This window comes from Oncorhynchus tshawytscha, linkage group LG04 (genome assembly GCF_018296145.1).
Source record: "Oncorhynchus tshawytscha isolate Ot180627B linkage group LG04, Otsh_v2.0, whole genome shotgun sequence".
NCBI classification, from domain to species: domain Eukaryota; kingdom Metazoa; phylum Chordata; class Actinopteri; order Salmoniformes; family Salmonidae; genus Oncorhynchus; species Oncorhynchus tshawytscha.
The window spans coordinates 2,564,471-2,587,798 of NC_056432.1; the positions used below are offsets into that span (position 1 = coordinate 2,564,471).

The window sequence follows — 23,328 nt, forward strand, 5'->3', positions numbered from 1 at the left end:
TATGGAGAGTGGTACTCAGTAAGGTGATGTTTTGGATTTGCCCCAAACATAACACTTTTGTATTCAGGACAAATATGTAACTTTTTTTGGCGACTAACATGCTGACCGCTTGCGTTGCGTCAAGTTGTGTTTACATGTATTATTATATTCAATCACTGCTAGCGAGGGTCTGAGTAGCCAGGCGCTAAAATATAACTTGGCTCTATTTGTGATGCTTGACCCACTGCAAATCCTGCCTCTCCCAACTCCTCATTGGTTTTTAGGAGCATATACCCACGTGGGTGATTGAAAGATGAACTGAGGTCCACACTCCAGTCCAGTTGGTGGTGGTAATGCACCTTAAAGTTGGTTGCCAACCACCATATAAAGTCCACAGAAGAAGAAGAAGCCTGAAGGATGACAGATTACTAGAAAAGGACTCGGTTTACCCTTTTATCTGTGGATTAATTGTCGGAGTAGAGGACCTTGTGCATTTCAGGTAGAATAACAACTCAATGTTTATATCCCAGGACAAATTAGCTAGCAACAGCAAGCTAGCCAGCTAAATGTCCATCAATGTTTAATGCTTTTCGACTTGTCCCCAAATGAATATAGTTGGTTCAGAGTTTGTTTTGATATTTCAACCTACGTGTCCTGATCCCGTCTGATGTCGGTGGACAAAATCAACATGCGCACGATGGCACACGCACGTGCGCGAGTGATCTGGTCAGCATGGGAGCCAGGAAATTCATATATAAATGGGTGTACTAGATCATTGAAAGCAAGGAGGCGGTATTTCTGTTCTATGTGTGCTATTTCTATGCTTCCCGTTTGTTTGTTTTTTGTCACATAAACTGAAATTAGAAATTAAATTAAATTATTACGACGACCTGGGGAATAGTCACAGGGGAGAGGGGGAAAAGCGTTGCTTTGCCACATGTTTTGCAGTTTTACTTTAGTGTCTTGTTGCAAACAGGATGCATGTTTTGGAATATGTTTATTCTGAACAGGCTTCCTTCTTTTCACTCTGTCATTTAGGTTATTATTTAGGGGTAACTACAATGTTGTTGATCCATCCTCAGTTTTCTCCTATCACTCTGTAACTGTTTCAAAGTCACCATTGGCCTCATAGTGAAATCCCTGAGTGGTTTCCTTCCTCTCCGGCAACTGAGTTAGGCAGGACGCCTGTATCTTTGTAGTGACTGGATGTATTGATACACCATCCAAAGTGTAATTAATAACTTCACCCTCAAAAGGATATTCAATGTCTGCTTTTTAAAAAAACGTTTTTTTACCCATCTACCAATAGGTAGAGAGAGAGAGATATAAATATAGATATAAAGGCAGTGATGTGAGCTACATTCTTCTGTCTCTCAGCAAGTGTTTGGCCAGTCAGAGAAAAGTAAACCTCTAGAAATCTTTAGGCAAAAAAATATTTGTCGTTGTCTGTTAAAACCCATGTGCCATTGTGTCTGTAATCCCACCAAACATCCAAAATCCAATCCTTCGTTACCTCTCCAAACATAATCAAATCTTTATTTTTCTCTCTCTGCCGTCCTGGACTTGAATTGATTCATGGATTCCCCATGTACCGTTGTCACACTGGTGTGTCAAACCGAACTAGACTGGTCTCAGATATCTTCTTGCCATACAGCGTTAATACAGGATGTTTCCTTCTTGCAGCTGACTGATCTGGAGAAGCTAGAGGACCGTGGCCAGATGGAGGGACCTAAAGGAACCTGCCGTTCTCCTACATCCATGAAGTTCAGGACCAGATCACAAGGTAGGTTAGAGAGGGGAGAGGGAGAGAGAGGGGAGAGGGAGAGAGAGAGGGGAGGGAGGGAGAGAGGGAGAGAGAGAGGGGAGAGGGGGAGAGGGAGAGAGGGAGAGGGAGAGGGAGGGAGAGGAGAGAGGAGAGAGAGAGAGGGAGGAGAGAAGGAGAGGGAGAGAGAGAGAGAGAGAGAGAGAGACAGACAGACAGAGAGAGAGAGAGAGAGAGAGAGACAGAGAGACAGACAGACAGACAGACAGACAGACAGACAGACAGACAGACAGACAGACAGACAGACAGACAGACAGACAGACAGACAGACAGACAGACAGACAGACAGACAGACAGACAGACAGACAGACAGACAGACAGACAGACAGACAGATTAGTCCCTAATGGAGCATAGAGTGAAGCTTGTTAGCCACACAGTCAGTCATGCTGCACTGTTAACTGGTTAAAAACAAGGCAGGTTTACAACCATCAGCTAGTCAACCATCCTGAACAGGTAGCGGAGCGTGTGAGCAGTCCCACCCAGCGTTGACAGAGCACCACTCCAGCGCTCAATGTCCTTTCCCTCAATCAGCAAAAAACCCAGCTCACAGCGGGGAAAAATACGTCCCTCCAAATTCACTCCATTCATTTTCTGTTTAAAAAGATAATTTAACAAACCACATCTACTGTAGGCTATAGTGATGTGTAGCCTCTGTGTTTTCTCTCAGGCTATTGAACCAGGACCTAGTTGATGATCTGTAGCCTCTGTGTTTTCTCTCAGGCTATTGAACCAGGACCTAGTTGATGATGTGTAGCCTCTGTGTTTTCTCTCAGGCTATTGAACCAGGACCTAGTTGATGATGTGTAGCCTCTGTGTTTTCTCTCAGGCTATTGAACCAGGACCTAGTAGATGATGTGTAGCCTCTGTGTTTTCTCTCAGGCTATTGAACCAGGACCTAGTCGTAGTGATGTGTAGCTGCTGTGTTTTATCTCGTCTACTGATGATTAGATACTTCAGTTGTAACTGGCTCTGTGGCGCTCCCATTTGACAGTTCAGAGACAACATTAGTTAGCACTCCTCTTACAAAGTTACACTAGTCTATATATACAAATGTAAACGTCCCCAGTGTTGCATGGGCTCATGGTTGTCTTGCTATTAACTACACAGGCTGTGTGACCTTGGTCGACTCGTATCAACATCTCTGACGGGGTAGGCTAAATAAATATAACAGAACATACCTGATTAACAGAACACTGATGAAGGAAATTAAAAAGGCTGGGCAGAGCTGGTGGCTGAGTGGTACCGGAGCGAGAGAGAAGGCAGATACTCCAAGCACTCCACTCCTGTCTCCATTCCAGCTCCACTCCTCTCTCCATTCCAGCTCCACTCCTCTCTCCACTCCAGCTCCACTCCTCTCTCCATTCCAGCTCCACTCCTCTCTCCATTCCAGCTCCACTCCTCTCTCCATTCCAGCTCCACTCCTCTCTCCATTCCAGCTCCACTCCTCTCTCCATTCCAGCTCCTGTCTCCATTCCAGCTCCACTCCACTCCTCTCTCCATTCCAGCGCCACTCCTCTCTCCATTCCAGCTCCACTCCTCTCTCCACTCCAGCTCCACTCCTCTCTCCATTCCAGCTCCACTCCTCTCTCCATTCCAGCTCCACTCCTCTCTCCATTCCAGCTCCACTCCTCTCTCCAGCTCCTCTCTCCATTCCAGCTCCACTCCTCTCTCCATTCCAGCTCCACTCCTCTCTCCATTCCAGCTCCACTCCTCTCTCCATTCCAGCTCCACTCCTCTCTCCACAACAGCTCCACTCCTCTCTCCATTCCAGCTCTACTCCTCTCTCCATTCCAGCTCCACTCCTCTCTCCACTCCTCTCTCCATTCCAGCTCCACTCCTCTCTCCATTCCAGCTCCACTCCTCTCTCCATTCCAGCTCCATTCCTCTCTCTCCATTCCAGCTCCACTCTAGCTCCACTCCTCTCTCCATTCCAGCTCCACTCCTCTCTCCATTCCAGCTCCACTCCTCTCTCCACTCCAGCTCTCTCCCATCCAGCTCCACTCCTCTCTCCACTCCTCTCTCCATTCCAGGTCCACTCCTCTCTCCATTCCAGGTCCACTCCTCTCTCCATTCCAGCTCCACTCCTCTCTCCATTCTCCTCTCTCTCATTCCAGGTCCACTCCTCTCTCCATTCCAGGTCCACTCCTCTCTCCATTCCAGCTCCACTCCTCTCTCCATTCCAGCTCCTCCTCTCTCCATTCCAGCTCCACTCCTCTCTCCATTCCAGGTCCACTCCTCTCTCCATTCCAGCTTCCAGCTTCCTCTCTCCATTCCAGCTCCACTCCTCTCTCCATTCCAGCTCCACTCCTCTCTCCATTCCAGGTCCACTCCTCTCTCCATTCCAGCTTCACTCCTCTCTCCATTCCAGCTTCACTCCTCTCTCCATTCCAGCTCCACTCCTCTCTCCACTCCTCTCTCCATTCCAGCTCCACTCCTCTCTCCATTCCAGCTCCACTCCTCTCTCCTCTCTTATAATGTCTTGTTCCTCATTAAAGGGGAGGATAGTTCTAATGTCATTGTTCCTCATTAAAGGGGAGGATAGTTCTAATGTCATTGTCCCTCATTAAAGGGGGATAGTTCTAATGTCATTGTTCCTCATTAAAGGGGAGGATAGTTCTAATGTCATTGTCCCTCATTAAATGGGGAGGATTGTTCTAATGTCATTGTTCCTCATTAAAGGGGAGGATAGTTCTGTCATTGTTCCTCATTAAAGGGGAGGATAGTTCTAATGTCATTGTCCCTCATTAAAGGGGGATAGTTCTAATGTCATTGTTCCTCATTAAAGGGGAGGATAGTTCTAATGTCATTGTCCCTCATTAAATGGGGAGGATTGTTCTAATGTCATTGTTCCTCATTAAAGGGGAGGATAGTTCTAATGTCATTGTTCCTCATTAAAGGGGAGGATAGTTCTAATGTTTGGTTTGACTGGCTGTCCTCCAGTAAAGATTATACAAACAGTTTTAACCTCTGTCATTGACAGCAGTTACCCACTGGGCACACCCTGGTTGAATCATGTTGTGTCCACCCCATTTCAGTGAAATTATGTTGAACTAACGTGGAATTGACGTCTGTGCCCAGTGGATAATTATGCCGTGTTATTTCATGTCCCTGAAAGTGGTGAATAAAATTGAGGTCACGTTTAGACAAATATAGGGGCATGAGGCTCTATAATACGGGGAAGATGGAAGAAGATGATTCGACTGTGAGACTTCATGTCTTTTCATGCCATTTGTTTCAGGGGGCGGTAGTCGTCTGGAGTCTGTTGGAGAGGATGACGAGCTGATCGTGGAGAATGGAGAGGAGGGAAGTGACATGGTGGAGAAACCGACACGAGGCGGACGCAAACACTCCTTGCCTCAGCAGTTAGACACTGTGGGCGTCCGACAGGTCAGTCGGTCAAAGGGCAGAGGTCAGGGGTCACTAGGTCAGTGTCTGGGCGTCCGACAGGTCAGTCGGTCAAAGGGTACAGGAGCAGAGGTCAGGGGTCGCCAGGTCAGTTTCTGGTGGAAGGTGTTATTCATGCAGGTTGCAATGTTCATGGCTAGAAGGGATGACCCTCTGAAGAGATGAGCTAGTCGATTACCTATCAACTAGACTCCGTACCAGCACTGTGATTATAGTGATTTTCACCAAAAATCTTCCCCTCTCCCACGTTTCTCCATCTCCCCATATCTCCCACGTCTCTCCGTCTCCCCATCTCTCCCCTCTCCCACATCTCTCCGTCTCCCCGTCTCTCCCCATCTCCCCCATCTCCCACGTCTCTCCGTCTCCCCATCTCTCCCCTCTCCCACGTCTCTCCGTCTCCCCATCTCTCCCCTCTCCCACATCTCTCCGTTTCTCCCCATCTCTCCCCACATCTCTCCGTCTCCCCCGTCTCTCCCCATCTCTCCCCTCTCCCACGTCTCTCCGTCTCCCCATCTCTCCCCTCACCCATGTCTCCCCGTCTCCCCATCTCTCCCCTCTCCAATGTCTCTCCGTCTCCCCATCTCTCCTCTCTCCCCTGTTTCCACCCATCTTCCCCAATTCCCCCCTCTTCCCTGTCTCCCCCTACGCCTGTCCTACCCTGGCTGGATGGGCTTTAAATAGGTTATAAGAGCCTGTTCTGCTCACTCATCAGGCTGATAGATAGATTGTACAGTCTCCTTGTCCCCGCAGGCTGATTTGTGTGATAATAACCCAGGCCGAGGGACATCAAAGCCCAGACCGGCCTCTCAGCCTGCCTCTCCTTCTTTCACCACAATGCTTCTCGTGGCTTGGCTAATTGCTGTGTTTAATCAAGGCCAGATTGGCCAGACGAAGTGTCCAGAGTCTTGTAATACACTATATACTGTAGTCCAGAGGCTTTCAGACTCAGTCCAGGTGCTTTCAGACTCAGTCCAGGGCTTTCAGACTCAGTCCAGGGGCTTTCAGACTCAGTCCAGGGCTTTCAGACTCAGTCCATAGATTTCTGTGCAGTTTAGATCTTATCCTTGATTGTTTTTAAACCAAGTGACTATAACGTTTGTGGATACCAAATCAGGTTCATTTAAAAAAGTCCAGTGCATCTCTCTAATCAGTATTTCTCTGTCTCTCTCTACCTCTCTACTCTGTATCTCTCTCTACCTCTCAATTCAATTCAAGGGGCTTTATTGACATGGGAAACATATGTTAAACACTGTGGTATTTCACCCAGTAGATATGGGAGTTTATTAAAAAATGGGTTTGTTTTCTAATTCTTTGTGGATCTGTGTAATCTGAGGGAAATATGTCTCTCTAATATGGCCATACATTTGGCAGGAGGTTAGGAAGTGCAGCTCAGTTTCTACCTCATTTTGTGGGCAGTGAACACATATCCTGTCTTCTCTTGAGAGCCATGTCTGCCTACGGCGGCCTTTCTCAATAGCAAGGCTATGTTCACTGAGTCTGTACATAGTCAAAGCTTTCCTTAATTTTGGGTCAGTCACAGTGGTCAGGTATTCTACCGCTGTGTACTCTCTGTTTAGGGCCAAATAGCATTCTAGTTTGCTCTGTGCTTTTGTTAATTCTTTCCAATGTGTCAAGTAGTTATCTTTTTGTTTTCTCATGATTTGGTCTAATTGTGTTGCTCTCTCTCTCTGTCTCTCTCTCTCTCTCTCTCTCTCTCTCTCTCTCTCTCTCTCTCTCTCTCTCTCTCTCTCTCTCTGTCTCTCTCTCTCTCTCTCTGTCTCTCTCTCTCTCTCTCTCTCTCTCTCTGTCTCTCTCTCTCTCTCCCCCCACCCCCACTAGGAGTATCCCCACTAGGAGTATCAGATAGTTAAGAAATCAGCTCGCTCCCTGAGCACCGTTCAAAATGTGGAGTCTCCATGGCGTGAAATGCTGGCCCAGCCGAAATGCTATTATATCCAACATTGTCCTTATGAAAGGACAGGGCAAGGTGAGCACTGCACACAAACATGCACACGCACACACACACGCACACACACACACAGCACGCACACGCACACGCACAAACACACGCACGCTGAAGGGTCTTGCAACAGGTGTAGACAACAGTGAAATGCTGACACGGTCCTTGGTAAACAACAGGTGTAGACATGAAATGCTGACTGATGGGTCCTTGGTAAACAACAGGTATAGACTAACAGTGAAATGCTGACTGAAGGGTCATTGGTAAACAACAGGTGGTATAACAACAGGTGTAGACTAACAGTGAAATGCTGACTGACTGGGTCCTTGGTAAACAACAGGTATAGACTAACAGTGAAATGCTGACTGAAGGGTCATTGGTATACAACAGGTGTAGACTAACAGTGAAATGCTGACTGATGGGTCCTTGGTAAACAACAGGTGTAGACTAACAGTGAAATGCTGACTGATGGGTCCTTGGTAAACAACAGGTGTAGACTAACAGTGAAATGCTGACTGATGGGTCCTTGGTAAACAACAGGTGTAGACTAACAGTGAAATGCTGACTGATGGGTCCTTGGTAAACAACAGGTGTAGACTAACAGTGAAATGCTGACTGATGGGTCCTTGACTGAAGGGTCCTTGGTAAACAACAGGTGTAGACTAACAGTGAAATGCTGACTGAAGGGTCCTTGGTAAACAACAGGTGTAGACTAACAGTGAAATGCTGACTGATGGGTCCTTGGTAAACAACAGGTGTAGACTAACAGTGAAATGCTGACTGAAGGGTCCTTGGTAAACAACAGGTGTAGACTAACAGTGAAATGCTGACTGATGGGTCCTTGGTAAACAACAGGTGTAGACTAACAGTGAAATGCTGACTGAAGGGTCCTTGGTAAACTACAGGTGTAGACTAACAGTGAAATGCTGACTGATGGGTCCTTGGTAAACAACAGGTGTAGACTAACAGTGAAATGCTAGTTGGTACTGTTCTGTGGTTCTGAAACCTTTGTCTCCGTCAGGTTACGGGCCTGGGGTTCAGACAGTATTGATGGTAGTTGGTACTGTTCTGAAACTTGTGTGTGTGTGTGTTAGGGACTGGGGTTCAGCATCGTCGGTGGTCAGGACTCTGCCCGAGGAAGGATGGGGATCTTTGTCAAGACTATCTTCCCTAACGGAGCAGCGGTCGCAGACGGACGACTGAAAGAGGGAGATGAGATTCTGGAGGTGAATGGAGACTCTCTCCAAGGCCTGACCCACCAGCAGGCCATCCAGACCTTCAAGGTAAGCAGAAACAGTCTGGGGTAGAGTTAGGACAGGGATGGGATTAAGGTTGTGGCCATCCAGACCTCCAAGGTAAGCAGGAAGCAGAAGACTATTTGGAATAAGGGGATGTGATGTGGTGTACCACAGGGCTCGATACTAGGGCCTCCACTGTTCCTGGACCACAGGGCTCGATACTAGGGCCTCCACTGTTCCTGGACCACAGGGCTCGATACTAGGGCCTCCACTGTTCCTGTACCACAGGGCTTCCACTGTTCCTGGACCACAGGGCCTCCACTGTTCCTGGACCACAGGGCCTCCACTGTTCCTGGACCACAGGGCCTCCACTGTTCCTGGACCACAGGGCCTCCACTGTTCCTGGACCACAGGGCCTCCACTGTTCCTGTACCACAGGGCCTCCACTGTTCCTGTACCACAGGGCTCAATACTAGGGCCTCCACTGTGTTCCTGTACCACAGGGCTCAATACTAGGGCCTCCACTTTTCCTGTACCACAGGGCTCAATACTAGGGCCTCCACTGTTCCTGTACCACAGGGCCTCCACTGTTCCTGTACCACAGGGCTCAATACTAGGGCCTCCACTGATCCTGGACCACAGGGCTCGATACTAGGGCCTCCACTGTTCCTGGACCACAGGGCTCGATACTAGGGCCTCCACTGTTCCTGTACCACAGGGCTCAATACTAGGGCCTCCACTGTTCCTGGACCACAGGGCTTGATACTAGGGCCTCCACTGTTCCTGTACCACAGGGCCTCCACTGTTCCTGGACCACAGGGCTCAATACTAGGGCCCCCACTGTTCCTGGACCACAGGGCTCAATACTAGGGCCCCCACTGTTCCTGGACCACAGGGCTCTACTAGGGCCTCCACTGTTCCTGGAACACAGGGCTTGATACTAGGGCCTCCATTGTAACCACTTTTAAAAAGAGAGGGTGCGTCTTAGTGTGTTTCTAGAAAGTCAAACCTGACACTGTGTCTCAGTGTGTTGTTGTTGTCCTAACACTGTATCTCTGTGTCTCAGTGTGTTGTTGTTGTTCCTAACGTATCTCTGTGTCTCAGTGTGTTGTTGTTGTTCCTAACGTATCTCTGTGTCTCAGTGTGTTGTTGTTGTTCCTAACGTATCTCTGTGTCTCAGTGTGTTGTTGTTGTTCCTAACGTATCTCTGTGTCTCAGTGTGTTGTTGTTGTTCCTAACACTGTATCTCTGTGTCTCAGTGTGTTGTTGTTGTTGTTCCTAACACTGTATCTCTGTGTCTCAGTGTGTTGTTGTTGTTGTTCCTAACACTGTATCTCTGTGTCTCCGGTCCACTGCAGCAGCTGAAGAAGGGCGTGATAACCCTGACTGTGAGGACTCGTCTCCGCAGCCCCAGCCTGACTCCGTGCCCTACCCCCACCCTCCTCAGTCGCTCCTCCTCCCTTAACTCCAATGCCAGCGGGGGAACCCCCATACCCTCCACTTTCAACGAAACCCCCGAAGTCCGCAAGGGACCGCCCAGACCTGGCCCCAAGGACCGCATCATTATGGAGGTTACACTCAGTAAAGGTAACTGACAAAGTGGGGTTTTGAACTGTGCCGTTTCAGTTCAGTTGTTGTGACCTCACTTCCCTCTGGTGTGAGATGTGCTTTTGTTGACAATTTAGTTTGAGACCGTAGGGAGTAACCACAAGACAATCCTCTTACATCCTCCCATCAACTCTCTCAATGCAATAACACACCCAACAATTACAAGATATACAAATATATATATACAAAAGTATGTGGACACCCCTTCAAATTAGTGGATTTGGTTATTTCAGCCACACTGTGGTACAGGCGGTTGTATAAAATAGAGTACACAGCCATGCAATCTCCATAGACAAACAATTGGCAGTAGAATGGCCCGTACTGAAGAGCTCAGTCACTTTCAACGTGTCAGTTCGTCAAATTTCTGCCCTGGTCAACTGTAAGTGCTGTTATTGTGAAGTGGAAATGTCTAGGAGCAACAACGGCACAGCTGCGAAGTGGTAGGCCACAGAAGCTCACAGAACGGGACCACCGAGTGCTGAAGCCCGTAAAAATCGTGTGTCCTCGGTTGCAAAACTCACTGCCGAGTTCCAAACTGCCTCTGGAAGCAACGTCAGTACAACAATTATTTGTCAGGAGCTTCATGAAATGGGTTTCCATGGACCAGCAGCCGCATACAAGCCTCAGATGACCATGAAATGGGTTTCCATGGCCGGACTCTGGAGCAGTTGGAAACGCGTTCTCTGGAGTGATGAATCACGCTTCACCTTCTGGCAGTCCGACGGATTCATCTGGGTTTTGGCGAATGCCAGGAGACACTACCTGCCTGAATGCGTAGTGCCAAATGTAATGTTTGGTGGAGGAGGAATAATGGTCTGGGGCTGTTTTTCATGGTTCGGGCCCCTTAGTTCCAGTGAAGGGAAATCTTAACGCTACAGCAAACAATCTAGAAGTTTCTGTTCTTCCAACTTTATGGTAACAGTTTGGGGAAGGCCCTTTCCTGTTTCCGAATGACAATGCCCCTGTGCACAAAGCGAGGTCCATACAGAAATGGTTTGTTGATATCGGTGTGGAAGAACTTGACTGCCCTGCACAGTGCCCTGATCTCAACCCCATCGAACACCTTTGGGATGAATTGGAACGAGCCAGGCCTAATTGCCCAACATCAGTGCCTGACCTCACTAATGCTCTTGTGGCTGAATGGAAGCAAGTCCCTGTTCCAACATCTAGTGGAAAGCCTTCCCAGAAGAGGGGCGGAAGTGTAGCCTAGTGGTTAGAGAGTTGGACTAGTAACCGAAAGGTGGCAAGATTGAATCCCCGAGCTGACAAGGTACAAATCTGTCGTTCTGCCCCTGAACAGGCAGTTAACCCACTGTTCCCAGGCTGTCATTGAAAATAAGAATGTGTTCTTAACTGACTTGCCTGGTTAAATAAAGGTTAAATAAAGGTATAAAAAAATAATATGTGTGGAGGCTGTTATAGCAGCAAAGGGGAGACCAACTCCATATTAATGACTTAGCAGAAGAGTAGAGGCTGTTATAGCAGCAAAGGGGAGACCAACTCCATATTAAAGCCCATGATTTTGGAATGAGATGTTCGACGAGCAGGTGTCCACATACTTTTGGTCATGTAGTGTATGTTGTTTTTGATTGGTGGTATTTTAAGGTGTTAGCATTGCCACCAGAACACGTAATGCACACTGGCAACGACCGCCATTAGACTGTATTCCAATGGAAACATTTCACGAGCCAGTTTAACACCTGTGATCATAACAGACTGTCCTGCCAGGGTACAAACCTGTTAGTCTTGGAACACAGCAGAGGTCATTTTTGAGGGAAGTTAACTTCAGGAAGGATTGCTCAATACCTGGAGGTGTCATGTCTCTAGATTTGATTGATTTGTAATGAGCTCGTCTCTTATTAGGAAGGTATCACTCTTCTCTGCTTCGGTGTGATTTAGTAAACACTTGTTTCATTTAAAACATGGGATGTCTCCATTTCATTTCATCTCTGTGCTTTTGGTCTGGAACTGAAACTTTAATACAAATGTATATAGAGAAATGGAAACTCTCTACCTTCCTGTGTGTGTGTGTGTGTGTGTGTGTGTGTGTGTGTGTGTGTGTGTGTGTGTGTGTGTGTGTGTGTGTGTGTGTGTGTGTGTGTGTGTGTGTGTGTGTGTGTGTGTGTGTGTGTGTGTGTGTGTGTGTGTGTGTGTGTGTGTGTGTCAGAGCCCGGGGTGGGTCTGGGTATAGGGGCCTGCTGTCTAACTCTAGAGAACAGTGTTCCAGCCATCTACATCCACAGTCTGGCCCCCGGCTCTGTCGCCAAGATGGATGGACGACTCAGGTAGGTCACAACCCCGCTCACCTAGACGCATGCCTTGGATCAGGTCATGATCCCCATATTTACAGGGTTTAAATTCCATGTTGAGTGTGGTTAGGCTATATCCCTTAAAGACCCGTTAGTATAGATCTGTAGACATTAAGAACACTATCAATCAGCTAGGAACATCACCTATAGGGTCCCTTTAATAGGGGACCCTGATATCAATCAGCTAGGAACTAGAAATATCACCTATAGGATCCCTTTAGTAGGGAACCCTGATATCAATCAGCTAGGAACTAGAAACATCGCCTATAGGATCCCTTTAGTAGGGAACCCTGATATCAATCAGCTAGGAACTAGAAACATCGCCTATAGGATCCCTTTAGTAGGGAACCCTGATATCAATCAGCTAGGAACTAGAAACATCGCCTATAGGATCCCTTTAGTAGTGAACCTGATATCAATCAGCTAGGAACTAGAAACATCACCTATAGGGTCCCTTTAATAGGGGACCCTGATATCAATCAGCTAGGAACATCACCTATAGGATCCCTTTAATAGGGGACCCTGATATCAATCAGCTAGGAACATCACCTATATGATCCCTTTAATAGGGGACCCTGATATCAATCAGCTAGGAACATCACCTATATGATCCCTTTAGTAGGGAACCCTGATATCAATCAGCTAGGAACTAGAAACATCACCTATAGGATCCCTTTAGTAGGGTACCCTGATATATATCAGCTAGGAACTAGAAACATCACCTATAGGATCCCTTTAGTAGGGTACCCTGATATCAATCAGCTAGGAACTAGAAACATCGCCTATAGGATCCCTTTAGTAGGGAACCCTGATATCAATCAGCTAGGAACTAGAAACATCACCTATAGGATCCCTTTAGTAGGGAACCCTGATATCAATCAGCTAGGAACTAGAAACATCACCTATAGGATCCCTTTAGTAGGGGACCCTGATATCAATCAGCTAGGAACTAGAAATATCACCTATAGGATCCCTTTAGTAGGGAACCCTGATATCAATCAGCTAGGAACTAGAAACATCGCCTATAGGATCCCTTTAGTAGGGAACCCTGATATCAATCAGCTAGGAACTAGAAACATCGCCTATAGGATCCCTTTAGTAGGGAACCCTGATATCAATCAGCTAGGAACTAGAAACATCACCTATAGGATCCCTTTAGTAGGGTACCCTGATATCAATCAGCTAGGAACTAGAAACATCACCTATAGGATCCCCTGATATCAATCAGCTAGGAACTAGAAACATCACCTATAGGATCCCCTGATATCAATCAGCTAGGAACTAGAAACATCACCTATAGGATCCCTTTAGTAGGGAACCCTGATATCAATCAGCTAGGAACTAGAAACATCACCTATAGGATCCCTTTAGTAGGGAACCCTGATATATATCAGCTAGGAACTAGAAACATCACCTATAGGATCCCTTTAGTAGGGAACCCTGATATCAATCAGCTAGGAACTAGACACAATCAGCCTAGAAACATCACCTATAGGATCCCTTTAGTAGGGAACCCTGATATCAATCAGCTAGGAACTAGAAACATCACCTATAGGATCCCTTTAATAGGGAACCATCCCCTGATATCAATCAGCTAGGAACTAGAAACATCACCTATAGGATCCCCTGATATCAATCAGCTAGGAACTAGAAACATCGCCTATAGGATCCCTTTAGTAGGGAACCCTGATATCAATCAGCTAGGAACTAGAAACATCACCTATAGGGTCCCTTTAATAGATATCTGATATCAATCAGCATAAGGAATAATCTTAAAATCAAAAGAAAGACAAAATGCTAATTAAATACTAAGAATCCTAGCAAGGTCTGAGAGGAGAAGTAAATGGCTGCTGATGTCAATCGTATTGCATTTAAATACGGCCAAGTAGCTCACAACACCGTCACTTACTGTAGCCTCCTCTACAGTAGAGTGCAGCCTCGTGGTTTCTCCCATTCAGGAAGAGAGAGGAGCTGGGTCCCGTATGGGAGAACAGAACAGCAGGTTTCTCCCATTCAGGAAGAGAGAGGAACTGGGTCCCGTATGGGAGAACAGAACAGCAGGTTTCTCCCATTCAGGAAGAGAGAGGAACTGGGTCCCGTATGGGAGAACAGAACAGCAGGTTTCTCCCATTCAGGAAGAGAGAGGAACTGGGTCCCGTATGGGAGAACAGAACAGCAGGTTTCTCCCATTCAGGAAGAGAGAGGAACTGGGTCCCGTATGGGAGAACAGAACAGCAGGTTTCTCCCATTCAGGAAGAGAGAGGAACTGGGTCCCGTATGGGAGAACAGAACAGCAGGTTTCTCCCATTCAGGAAGAGAAGAACAAACTTTTATTTTCAATGACGGCCTAAACTGGGTCTGCCTGTTCAGGGGAGAACAGAACAGCAGGTTTCTCCCATTCAGGAAGAGAGAGGAACTGGGTCCCGTATGGGAGAACAGAACAGCAGATACCCTGCAACTCAGGGTGGAGAGGGTGTGTTTGGAGAAGAGGGTGTGTTTCTCTCTGGTTCTGCCACTAATAGAATCCAAATGTCAGATATCAAGACTTTTACTGACTCAAGTCAAACTTCTCAACCAAGAAGTTCTCTATACCTCTAAAGATGCATGAATGTATTCTGTATGGCACAAGATTAATATCATGAGGGTGGAAGGTTGAATCCTAATATGAAAGTGCTTGCAGAAGATTAACAAGAAGATCTGACTGCATTGTGTACTGTACGGCAGATAGTTAGTGCTACTGTCTGTCTGTCTCCCTGTCTGTCTGTCTGTCTGACTCTCTGTCTGTCTGCCTCTCTGTCTGTCTGTCTGTCTGTCTGTCTGTCTGTCTGTCTGTCTGCCTCTCTGCCTCTCTGCCTGTCTGTCTGTCTGTCTGTCTGTCAGCCTGTCTGTCTGTTTGTCCGCCCGTCCTCCTGCCCGCCCGCCCGTGCCTCCTCTGTCTGTCTGTCTGTCTGTCTGTCTGTCTGTCTGTCTGTCTGTCTGCCTCTCTGTCTGTCTGTCTGCCTGTCTGTCTGTCTGTCTGTCTGTCTGTCTGTCTGTCTGTCCGCCCGTCCTCCTGCCCGCCCGCCCGTCCGTCTGTCTGTCTGTCTGCCTCTCTGTCTGCCTGTCTGTCTGTCTGTCTGTCTGCCTCTCTGTCTGTTTGTCCGCCCTCCTCCTGCCCGCCCGCCCGTCCGTCTGTCTGTCTGTCTGTCTGCCTCTCTGTCTGTCTGTCTGTCTGCCTGCTGTCTCTGTCTGTCTGTCTGTCTGTCTGTCTGTCTGTCTGTCTGTCTGTCTGTCTGTCTGTCTGTCTGTCTTTCTGTCTGTCTGTCTGCCGTCCTCCTGTCTGTCCGTCTGTCTGTCTGTCTGTCTGCCTCTGTCTGTCTGTCTGTCTGTCTGTCTGTCTGTCTGTCTGTCTGTCTGTCTGTCTGTCTGTCTCAGTGTTCTTCTTCACTGTCTGCCTGCCTCTCTGTCTGTCTGTCTGTCTGTCTGTCTGCCTCTCTGTCTGTCTGTCCGCCCACACACACACACATCCTCCTGCCTGCCTGGCCCCATCCCTAGTCCGTCTGTCTGTCTGTCTCCTTCCATCTGTCTGCCTCTCTGTCTGTCTGCCTCTCTGTCTGTCTGCCTCTCTGTCTGTCTGTCTGTCTGTCTGCCTCCTCTCTGTCTGTCTGTCTGTCCGCCGTCCTCCTGTCTGTCCGTCTGTCCGTCTGTCTGTCTGTCTGTCTGTTCTCTCTGTCTGTCTGTCTGTCTGTCTGTCTGTCTGTCTGTCTGTCTGTCTCAGTGTTCTTCTTCACTGTCTTCTATGAGGGTTATTTACGCAGTGGACGTAATACTAAATTATTTTGTGTGTGTGTGTGTGTGTGTGTGTGTGTGTGTGTGTGTGTGTGTATCCAATCTCTCTGTTCCTCATCTAGTCGAGGGGACCAGGTGTTGGAGGTGGACTCAGTGAGTCTGCGTCACGTGGCTCTGAGTGAGGCCTACGCCATCCTGAGTGAGTGTGGACCCGGACCCGTTAGCCTCATCATCAGCCGACATCCCAACGCCAAGGTAACACACACACACACACACACACACACACACAATCTTTACCTGGTTCACATCTTTACATACACCTTCCACACCTTCCATCTTTACCTGGTTCTATAGGAGGTTCCTTCCATCTTTACCTGTATTCCATCTTTACCTGGTTCTATAGGAGGTTCCTTCCATCTTTACCTGGTTCTATAGGAGGTTCCTTCCATCTTTACCTGGTTCTATAGGAGGTTCCTTCCATCTTTACCTGGTACTATAGGAGGTTCCTTCCATCTTTACCTGGTTCTATAGGAGGTTCCTTCCATCTTTACCTGGTTCTATAGGAGGTTCCTTCCATCTTTACCTGGTTCTATAGGAGGTTCCTTCCATCTTTACCTGGTTCTATAGGAGGTTCCTTCCATCTTTACCTGGTTCTATAGGAGGTTCCTTCCATCTTTACCTGGTTCTATAGGAGGTTCCTTCCATCTTCCACCTTCCGTCGAGCCAACGTTCACCTACATTCTTTAACACATTAAATACATTTTCTGATGCATTATAAATATGGTATATTGTGATATACATTTAACATACATTTATATAAACATGTTAAGTACATTCTGCACTATATATTGGAATGTATTTAAAATGTATAAAAAAAACTTTTTTTAAAGAAAGTTATTTGGCCAATTTTTAGTATTTAAAATGCATCCTAAAAAATGTATCAAAAATCTATATTTGAGATGTATTTTTTTCCCGTATGGGTAGCCTCCCTGGGAAAGCAAAGCACCACTATAAAACCTGTATGTGCTACAGACAAATGAAGGCTGAACAAAAGCTGCCTCTAACAGCTCTCTAACTATACGAAACAAAAATATAAATGTTAAGTGTTGGTCCCATGTTTCATGAGCTGAAATAAAAGATCCCAGCAAAACAGCTTATTTCTCTCAGATTGTGTGCACAGTGTCTTTACATCTCTGTTAGGGAGCATTTCTCCTTTGCCAAGATAATCCATCCACCTGACAGTTGTGACATATCAAGAATCTGATTAAACAGCATGATCAGGTGCACCTTGTGCTGGGAACAATAAAAATACACTCCAATATGTGTAGTTTTGTCACAAAACACCCCAGTGGCTGGGCCTGGCTCACCAGTGGCTGGGCCTGGCACCCCAGTGGCTGGGCCTGGCACACCAGTGGCTGGGCCTGGCTCACCAGTGGCTGGGCCTGGCTCACCAGTGGCTGGGCCTGGCACCCCAGTGGCTGGGCCTGGCTCACCAGTGGCTGGGCCTGGCACACCAGTGGCTGGGCCTGGCTCACCAGTGGCTGGGCCTGGCTCACCAGTGGCTGGGCCTGGCACACCAGTGGCTGGGCCTGGCACCCCAGTGGCTGGGCCTGGCCACCAGTGGCTGGGCCTGGCAATGGCCCCTGCTGGCAGTCATGTGAAAACCCCAGTGGCTGGGCCTGGCACCCCAGGGCTGGGCCTCTACCCCAGTGGCTGGGCCTTTAAAGTTGGGCTAATGGCTTCTTTCTGTGATCTGGGCCTAACTCAGCAAAAAATGATCTGCAAAAATCACAGCAGGAATGATGATCTGCAATCACAGCAGGAATACTGTTTTGTTTTTGTAAATGTAATGGTGTATTTTATTGAAAGATGGGGTGATACTGTCATCGAGTTTTTAAACTACTGTAGTTGTTGGGGTGCTTGACGGTGAACACTGTGTTTCTGTTTAGTTACTAGCTAGTCATACTCCTGCCTTGCTACATCAAACCCATCTGATATGTTAAAGATAAAGTGTTTAAAGTGTACTTCTGCTCGTACACGTTCCTGTCCGTTCTAAAGCCACCCAGTTTGGGTGAACTTATTAACTTCGACTGAAATCAGAGCAAAAAGCATCTTGTCCTTTTCTGTTGGAGATCATCCTGATTTCACTGCCACCTGGTGGCCGCATGGTGTCATTCAATCACTTGTTGCACTAGTACAGGGGTAGACAACCCAGGTCCTGTAGATCCACAGGTACTGTCTACATCAGGGGTAGACAACCCAGGTCCTGTAGATCCACAGGTACTGTCTACATCAGGGGTAGACAACCCAGGTCCTGTAGAGCCACAGGTACTGTCTACAACCCAGGTCCTGGATCCAGGTACTGTCTACATCAGGGGTAGATAACCCAGGTCCTGTAGGTAGCCACAGGTACTGTCCTGTACATCAGGGGGGGTAGACAACCCAGGTCCTGTAGATCCACAGGTACTGTCTACATCAGGGGTAGACAACCCAGGTCCTGTAGAGCCACAGGTACTGTCTACATCAGGGGTAGACAACCCAGGTCCTGTAGATCCACAGGTACTGTCTACATCAGGGGTAGACAACCCAGGTCCTGTAGATCCACCTGTAGGTACTGTCTACATCAGGGGTAGACAACCCTGGTCCTGTAGATACACAGGTACTGTCTACATCCGGGGTAGACAACCCAGGTCCTGTAGATCCACAGGTACTGTCAACATCCAGGTACTGGGGGTAGACAACCCAGGTCCTGTAGATCCACAGGTACTGTCTACATCCGGGGTAGACAACCCAGGTCCTGTAGATCCACAGGTACTGTCTACATCCGGGGTAGACAACCCAGGTCCTGTAGAGCCACAGGTACTGTCTACATCAGGGAGGTACTGTCTACATCAGGGGTAGATAACCCAGGTCCTGTAGAGCCACAGGTACTGTCTACATCAGGGGTAGACAACCCTGGTCCTGTAGATCCACAGGTACTGTCTACATCAGGGGTAAACAACCCAGGTCCTGTAGAGCCACAGGTACTGTCTACATCAGGGGTAGACAACCCAGGTCCTGTAGATCCACAGGTACTGTCTACATCAGGGGTAGACAACCCTGGTCCTGTAGATCCACAGGTACTGTCTACATCAGGGGTAGACAACCCTGGTCCTGTAGATCCACAGGTACTGTCTACATCAGGGGTAGACAACCCAGGTCCTGTAGATCCACAGGTACTGTCTACATCCTGGATCCACAGGTACTGTCTACATCAGGGGTAGACAACCCAGGTCCTGTAGAGCCACAGGTACTGTCTACATCAGGGAGGTACTGTCTACATCAGGGGTAGATAACCCAGGTCCTGTAGAGCCACAGGTACTGTCTACATCAGGGGTAGACAACCCTGGTCCTGTAGAGCCACAGGTACTGTCTACATCAGGGGTAGACAACCCTGGTCCTGTAGATCCACAGGTACTGTCTACATCAGGGGTAGACAACCCAGGTCCTGTAGATCCACAGGTACTGTCTACATCAGGGGTAGACAACCCTGGTCCTGTAGATACACAGGTACTGTCTACATCCGGGGTAGACAACCCAGGTCCTGTAGATCCACAGGTACTGTCTACATCCGGGGTAGACAACCCAGGTCCTGTAGATCCACAGGTACTGTCTACATCCGGGGTAGACAACCCAGGTCCTGTAGATCCACAGGTACTGTCTACATCCGGGGTAGACAACCCAGGTCCTGTAGAGCCACAGGTACTGTCTACATCAGGGAGGTACTGTCTACATCAGGGGTAGATAACCCAGGTCCTGTAGAGCCACAGGTACTGTCTACATCAGGGGTAGACAACCCTGGTCCTGTAGAGCCACAGGTACTGTCTACATCAGGTCAGGGAGATCCACAGGTACTGTCTACATCAGGGGTAGATAACCCAGGTCCTGTAGATCCACAGGTACTGTCTACATCAGGGGTAGACAACCCAGGTCCTGTAGATCCACAGGTACCACAGGTACAACCCAGGTCCTACATCAGGGGTAGACAACCCAGGTCCTGTAGATCCACAGGTACTGTCTACATCAGGGGTAGACAACACTGGTCCTGTAGAGCCACAGGTACTGTCTACATCCGGGGTAGACAACCCTGGTCCTACATCAGGGGCAGATATGGGTTGTCTACTCTGATGTAGGACCAGGGTTGTCTATCCCTGATGTAGGACCAGGGTTGTCTACCCCTGATGTAGGACCAGGGTTGTCTACCCCTGATGTAGGACCAGGGTTGTCTATCCCTGATGTGGGACCAGGGTTGTCTATCCCTGATGTAGGACCAGGGTTGTCTACCCCTGATGTGGGACCAGGGTTGTCTACCCCCCTGATGTAGGACCAGGGTTGTCTACCCTGATGTGGGACCAGGGTTGTCTCTAACCCTGATGTAGGACCAGGGTTGTCTAACCCTGATGTAGGACCAGGGTTGTCTATCCCTGATGTGGGACCAGGGTTGTCTACCCCTGATGTAGGACCAGGGTTGTCTAACCAGGGTTGTCTGATGTAGGACCAGGGTTGTCTATCCCTGATGTGGGACCAGGGTTGTCTACCCCTGATGTAGGACCAGGGTTGTCTACTCTGATGTAGGACCAGGGTTGTCTAACCCTGATGTAGGACCAGGGATGTCTACCCCTGATATAGAACCAGGGTTGTCCACCCCTGATGTAGGACCAGGGTTGTCTACCCCTGATGTAGGACCAGGGTTGTCTACCCCTGATGTGGGACCAGGGTTGTCTAACCCTGATGTAGGACCAGGGTTGTCTACCCCTGATGTAGGACCAGGGTTGTCTACCCCTGTAGTCACTAGTAGAAACTGGGAGCTTCAGCTTTTCACAAGAGATGGATGTTGTTTTCTCCTCTGTTTTTGCTCCAGGTTTCAGAGCAGGAGATGGATGACGTGATCAGTCAGTCCACACACAGAGACAGTCTGAGCAAGGAAGGACACGTCTCTCAAACACTAGGTCTGTTTCTCTCTCTCTCTCTGTCTCCCTCTCTGTCTCTCTTTGTCTCTCTCTCTCTCTCTTTATCTCTCTCTCTCTCTCTCTATGTCTCTCTCTTTCTCTCTCTCTCTTTGTCTCTCACTCTCTCTCTCTCTCTCTCTCAGTTTTTCTCTTTGTCTCTCTAATTCTATCTTTCTCTCTCTCTCTCTCTCTCTCTCTCTCTCTCTCTCTCTCTCTCTCGCTCTCTCTCTCACCTGTAATCATACTCAGTTGATTGGAGTGGTTGAGTGAATGTTTCTCTAACCTGTATCGTCTGAACTCTGACCTCTAGGCCTGCCCTCTAAGAGCCCCTCCCCCACAGTGAAGGCCAAACAAGGAGATGGCTCCTCCCTCAGCTGGACCATGAAGAGGTTCCTGGAGCCCGCTAGCAGGGTACACTATGCTAGCTGTCAATTAATATATCAAACAATCAAATTCAAATCAAATCAAATTTTATTTGTCACATGCGCCGAATACTGGTGTAGACTTGACTGGGAAATGCTTAGAAGCTCTTCCCAACGATGCAGAGTTACACAAATACATAATAATAATAGTAATAATAGTAACAACAGGAATTAAATCAAATACAATATGGAGATATATACAGGAAGTACCAGATCAATGTGGAGCTATATACAGGAAGTACCAGATCAATGTGGAGCTATATACAGGAAGTACCAGATCAATGTGGAGCTATATACAGGAAGTACCAGATCAATGTGGAGCTATATACAGGAAGTACCAGATCAATAGAGAGCTATATACAGGAAGTACCAGATCAATGTGGAGCTCTATACAGGAAGTACCAGATCAATATAGAGCTATATACAGGAAGTACCAGATCAATGTGGAGCTATATGCAGGGAGTACCAGATCAATATGGAGCTATATACAGGAAGTACCAGTACCAGATCAATATAGAGCTATATGCAGGGGGTACCAGATCAATGTGGAGCTATATGCAGGGAGTACCAGATCAATATGGAGCTATATACAGGGAGTACCAGTACCAGATCAATATGGAGCTATATATATATATATAGATATATATAGATATATATAGATATATATATATATCAGTCAATCAATCCATCCATCAATCCTGTTTTACTTGGTGATTGTAATTACTACATTCTCAAGGTTCCCCAACTGGCTAGCATCACTAGTCATAGTCCACACGTCAGCAGTCGACACATCAATCAATCATCTCTCTCCCTTCCTGCAGCAAGGGTCACTGAGTTCAGAGGCGGAGCTATCTCAGTACTTCTCCCAGGAAGTGACCAGTCATTCGTCGCTGTCAGAAACCATGGCGATGTGCTCCAGTGATGACGACATGCTCAACCACAGGAGCTGCAACACCACCCCTACACAGCCACATGGTACAGTCTACTACCCACCTACACAGCCACATGGTACAGTCTACCACCCCTCTACACAGCCACATGGTACAGTCTACTACCCCCCTACACAGCCACATGGTACAGTCTACTACCCCCCTACACAGCTACATGGTACAGTCTACTACCCCACTGACACAGCTACATGGTCAGTCTACTACCCCCTACACAGCCACATGGTACAGTCTACCTCCCCACTACACAGCTACATGGTACAGTCTACTATCCCCCCTACACAGCCACATGGTACAGTCGACTACCCCCTACACAGACACATGGTACAGTCTACAACCCCACTACACAGCTACATGGTACAGTCTACTACCCCACTACACAGCTACATGGTACAGTCTACTACCCCCTACACAGCCACATGGTACAGTCTACTACCCCCTACACAGACACATGGTACAGTCTACTACCCCACTACACAGCTACATGGTACAGTCTACCTCCCAACTACACAGCTACATGGTACAGTCTACTATCCCCCCACACAGCCACATGGTACAGTCTACTACCCCCTACACAGACACATGGTACAGTCTACTACCCCACTACACAGCTACATGGTACAGTCTACTACCCCACTACACAGCTACATGGTACAGTCTACTACCCCCTACACAGCCACATGGTACAGTCTACCTCCCAACTACACAGCTACATGGTACAGTCTACTATCCCCCCCACAGCCACATGGTACAGTCTACTACTCCCCTACACAGACACATGGTACAGTCTACTACCCCCTACAGAGCCACATGGTACAGTCTACTACCCCTACACGGCCAAATGGTACAGTCTACTACCCCCTACACAGCCACATGGTACA

General features: G+C 47.9%; 1 protein-coding gene across 1 annotated transcript in view; it reads left to right on the forward strand.

The window, feature by feature from the left end:
- pdzd2 (PDZ domain containing 2) overlaps positions 1 to 23,328 on the forward strand; it is a 129,596-nt gene that overhangs the window by 81,728 nt on the left and 24,540 nt on the right. Inside the window, 11 exon segments of the mRNA XM_042321241.1 lie at positions 1,663 to 1,762; positions 5,041 to 5,189; positions 7,062 to 7,136; positions 7,138 to 7,194; positions 8,262 to 8,450; positions 9,764 to 9,992; positions 12,181 to 12,298; positions 16,213 to 16,345; positions 20,991 to 21,078; positions 21,389 to 21,489; positions 22,322 to 22,475. Coding sequence (XP_042177175.1) covers positions 1,663 to 1,762; positions 5,041 to 5,189; positions 7,062 to 7,136; positions 7,138 to 7,194; positions 8,262 to 8,450; positions 9,764 to 9,992; positions 12,181 to 12,298; positions 16,213 to 16,345; positions 20,991 to 21,078; positions 21,389 to 21,489; positions 22,322 to 22,475 — 1,393 coding nt within the window.